Source organism: Bufo bufo, chromosome 3 (assembly GCF_905171765.1).
Source record: "Bufo bufo chromosome 3, aBufBuf1.1, whole genome shotgun sequence".
Lineage (NCBI taxonomy): Eukaryota > Metazoa > Chordata > Amphibia > Anura > Bufonidae > Bufo > Bufo bufo.
Genome location: NC_053391.1, coordinates 687,374,562 through 687,378,735, shown reverse-complemented (window position 1 = coordinate 687,378,735; position 4,174 = coordinate 687,374,562). Strand labels below are relative to the sequence as shown.

Here is a 4,174-nt window from a genome sequence, read left to right as displayed (position 1 = left end):
GTGGACTGCTGGGGAGAGGCGTAGCTAAGCTCAACTGTCAGCTCCCTGCTTCACCATGTAAATAAACTGCGCAGGCACCCACTCAACCCTCTGCGCCTGGTGCAAAACCCCCTAAACAAATATAGAACCCTGACAAAACCCCCTAAATGCAAACGTTTTAATTTAAAAAAAAAATTCAAAATACAGATCTCTGAACACCAGACCCCCTAAAATAATACAGACTTTAGACTAGATCCCCTTAAACTAATACAGACATACACTTACTCTATGAAGCCTGTGTGCTACCCATTGTGTCAGTACCTGCAAAGATATGATCATGCAACCTTATCAGTGTAGGTCTTTCTGCTGGTCCTGCACATATCTGTGGCAGACATCATTGCACAAATTCATAGCAAAAGATGAAACAAAACCACAATGTGCATCAGACACTGTGCTAATCTATATAGAGGTGTTGAGGGAAGGGACATATTCAGGTGTGCATGTGTATATATATATATATATATATATATATATATGTATATGTATATATATATATATATGTATGTATATATGTATATATAGGCCCTTCTTCTGGGCCCGTCCAGTTGTGATGTGTTGCACACATAGAGATGTATGTGTGCCCCCTGGGCGGCATGCATCTCTATGTGTGTAAGCCATATGGGTACATATATATCTATGGATGTGGCCCAGACATCTATGGATGTATATGGGCCCCTATAATATAGGAGGGCTTATTCCTGCCCCTATGTTAATATAATGTCCGTTCATATATGCGTATAGATGTGCCCCAAGCATCTATACGCATATATGCCGGAATCCCGCCGAAGTGCGCCTGCCAGGTGGGTGGAGGAGACCGACAGTTGGACAATTATGTCCAGCGTCGGCCTCTACAAGGGACAGAGGATCAATAAGATCCTCTGCCCTTTGTCACCATCTCCGGCCGCGCCGGAGATGGTGCGCCTAACAGAGACATGGGAACAAAGAGTTCCCATGCCCCTGTGAGTGGCTGACCTCCGGCGCTGTAATTACAGCGCCGGAGGTAAGCGTCCGCTTCACAGGCGGGAGGATCAAAGGATCCCCCCCCTGGAAGCGCGCTCCGAGATCCTCGGGCCGGCGCGGTGACGTCACATCACCACGCCGGCCCACGGGTTGAGGCCGGCGGTGCGCATGCGCACGGCGCCAAGAGGAGGACTGCGAGCGGGCGCCGCGAAGTTTAAATAGACCGGCGGCGCTCCGCTCTGCAGTCGGGTTAGTCCAGCACCACCACCAGCAAGCGAGGCATCCCCTGGACAACGAGCCCCCCTGGACAACGAGCATATTACCGCTAAGTATATCCCCCTCCCTATACCACCAACGATATATATATATATATATATATGTACAACATATATAGATATATATATATATATTATCCCCTGCCATATAACCCCTTATACCACCAACGATCCCCTGTCCCTGATTAACCCCTCATATCCCCTGATTCCCTTGCTGTCCCTGTAGTCCCCTAAGTAACCCCTTATACCACCAACGATCCCCTGCCCCTGATTAACCCCTTATAGCCCCTAACCCTCAACCCACCAACTTCTGTGTTCCCCTATAGCCCTGGTTTCCCCATAACCCCTGGTACCTTCCCCTGCCCTGAGCCTAATCCCACTGTGTTCCCCCAGGATCCGACCCCTGACTCCCCTTCCCGACTGCCCTGCTTATCCCAGACGCAACAGTGTCTGGATTTACCCCTTGTTATTCCCGTAGGGAGAGAATATTGATAGGATTGGGTGGGCTTCTGGTAAATGTATGTATGTGTATTATAGTTAGATACTGGGGAGGAATTGGGATTGTGTTAGCGTAGGAAGAACCGTATTAGTGTGTGTACTTACCTTGCTGTGGGTTGCCATAAACTATATATACCTATTCCCTTTGATATAGATATATATAGTTGGAAACATAAATCCGTCTTAGTAGTAAGGCGCGACAGCCATAGCTGTAGTGTATTGTTGGTACTGTATTATTAGTGTATTATGTGTGTTATGTTCAGTAAGGATTAATAAATACTGTCATATTTATACCTATTGTGTAACGTGTGGTTACTAGCGGTAGTTAGTAAGGCGCATGCAGCTAGTTTAGTGGTTAGTGTAAGGCAACCAGTAGCGATTTGTTGTTACGTAAGGCATAAATAGGCGGAGTTATCATAAGACGACCCACCCCTATTTATGAATATTAATTATTGAGATCTGCATAAATACCAATAATTAATATCCCCTTTAACAAGAGGCATCCAGTTTATCATTATTTTTTTTTATTTTTTTTTACATGGGAGCCAATAGGTAATAGATGCTTAACCGGCGGCCAGTGAACGGATCTGTCCAAGGTTACTGTTGAGAAATCCTGCGAATGGAAAGCTTGGATGCGTAGTACAGTGTGAATGGGGTCATATCATTGCCATAAAGCTCTTTTTGTGTAAATACCTGTATGTGGAAGGGTATATATATATATATATTTTAGACTTTTTTTTAGCTTTTCCAAGCTCCATTCTAAGTTTATTGGTTACTCTATTATTTGAGCTCATACTTCTTGTAGGAATAATGGTAAGACATATGCTTCTGTCTCCAATATATTATATATAATCCAGGACAGTGTTTAAACTAAAAAAAATTGTAACTATCACAATACACTAATCAACCTCTTTGTTCCCTTTCTGAATATTGAAGTATGAAAATCCTTGAAGAAAAGAACATGGATAGCTCATCGATACTCCAAAGCAACATGACCCAAGTGTCCTTCCTGTACAGCAAGCTCATAGTGTATACACTGTTTGCTTTAATATTCTTGATCATATTGGTGGTTTTGGTCTTCACTTGCTTTATCATAATAACACTGAATGTCTTCTTCACAACCCCACAAATCCAGGACAGTGCTCGATATGTCCTCTTCGTCTACATGCTCATGAATGATACCTTCTTTCTCCTCTTGGGGTTCTATTTTTTTCTTACAGTTGTCTATAAATTATACATTCCTGTACCTCTATGTTACATCTTGTACATCCTCTCCTCAATTACTTTTAGAATTACCCCCTACAACCTGGCAGCCATGGCTCTAGAACAATACGTGGCTATTTGTCACCCACTACAACATGTAGAGCTCTGCACAGCCTATAGAGCTCATATGGTCTTCATCTTTATATGTTCCTTGTTGACCATACCATATGCAGTTGAACTATTTGTCATGCTTTCCTCAATGACAAATATATTCCATCTCTATATTATATGTAAGCAGGAATTGCTGATAGTAAATCCCATCCAGAATGTTCTAAGATCCATCGATCTAATCCTGTCCTTCACCTTGGTGGGAACTGTCATTCTAGTCACCTACTTTAAGATCATGCTGGTTGCTCGTAGATTAAGTTCTCGGCCATCTCCTGCTTCCAAAGCTGGAAAAACTGTCATGCTCCACGCTTTTCAATTGCTTTTATGCATGGTTTCCTTATTGTCCCAATTAACAGAATATCTTCCAATCAAACAAGCTGGAATTATGCCCTTTATAAACTTTTTGGCATTTACTTGCATTTCAAGATTACTCAGTCCATTGATTTATGGGTTCCGTGACGAAACTTTGAGAGAACATATGAAAAGGTCTTTACAACATTTCTCTCGTGGTTTTTTTTTTTAAATTAAGAAAAGGTTTTCTGATGACCAGAAAGGTTTTATACAGGCTCAGTAGTGTGGCAAATGTTTTTCTTATACTTTACTTGTTATCAGAACTTGAAGTAACAGACCTTAGAAATGAAGCTCCTGTTCTACATTGTCCTCTGTGACAAAACTTTGTGTTCAATGAATTTGAGTAGTGGTCACATTTCTTAGTTTCTTTACTGCCAACTGAGACTTTACAAATTTACATTTGTGTATTGTCTTCAATAAATTTTCACCTATTTGAGCATTACTTTATGAGTGTCGGATCCCTATTGAAAATTGTCACAAGGAGTGTAGGCGCTATTCAATTCTAAAAGGGATCTCCAGGGTTATCCTCTGGATATGTCATCATTATCTGATTGGTGGAGGTCCGACACCTCGATGATCAACTGCTTGAGAAGGCACTGCCTTCTCTCAGCTTTAGCTAGGCCAAGTGACGTCACGTTCATCAGTCACATGACTTAGGCACAGCTAAGTCCCATTGAAAT

At 42.2% G+C, this 4,174-nt stretch overlaps 1 protein-coding gene across 1 annotated transcript; it reads left to right on the top strand.

The window, feature by feature from the left end:
* Nucleotides 1-2,709: 2,709 nt before the first annotated feature.
* On the top strand, nucleotides 2,710-3,666 carry LOC120994050 (odorant receptor 131-2-like). Its single transcript, XM_040422508.1, has one exon. The coding sequence runs from the start codon at nucleotides 2,710-2,712 to the stop codon at nucleotides 3,664-3,666; it is 957 nt and encodes a 318-aa protein (XP_040278442.1).
* Nucleotides 3,667-4,174: the final 508 nt, after the last annotated feature.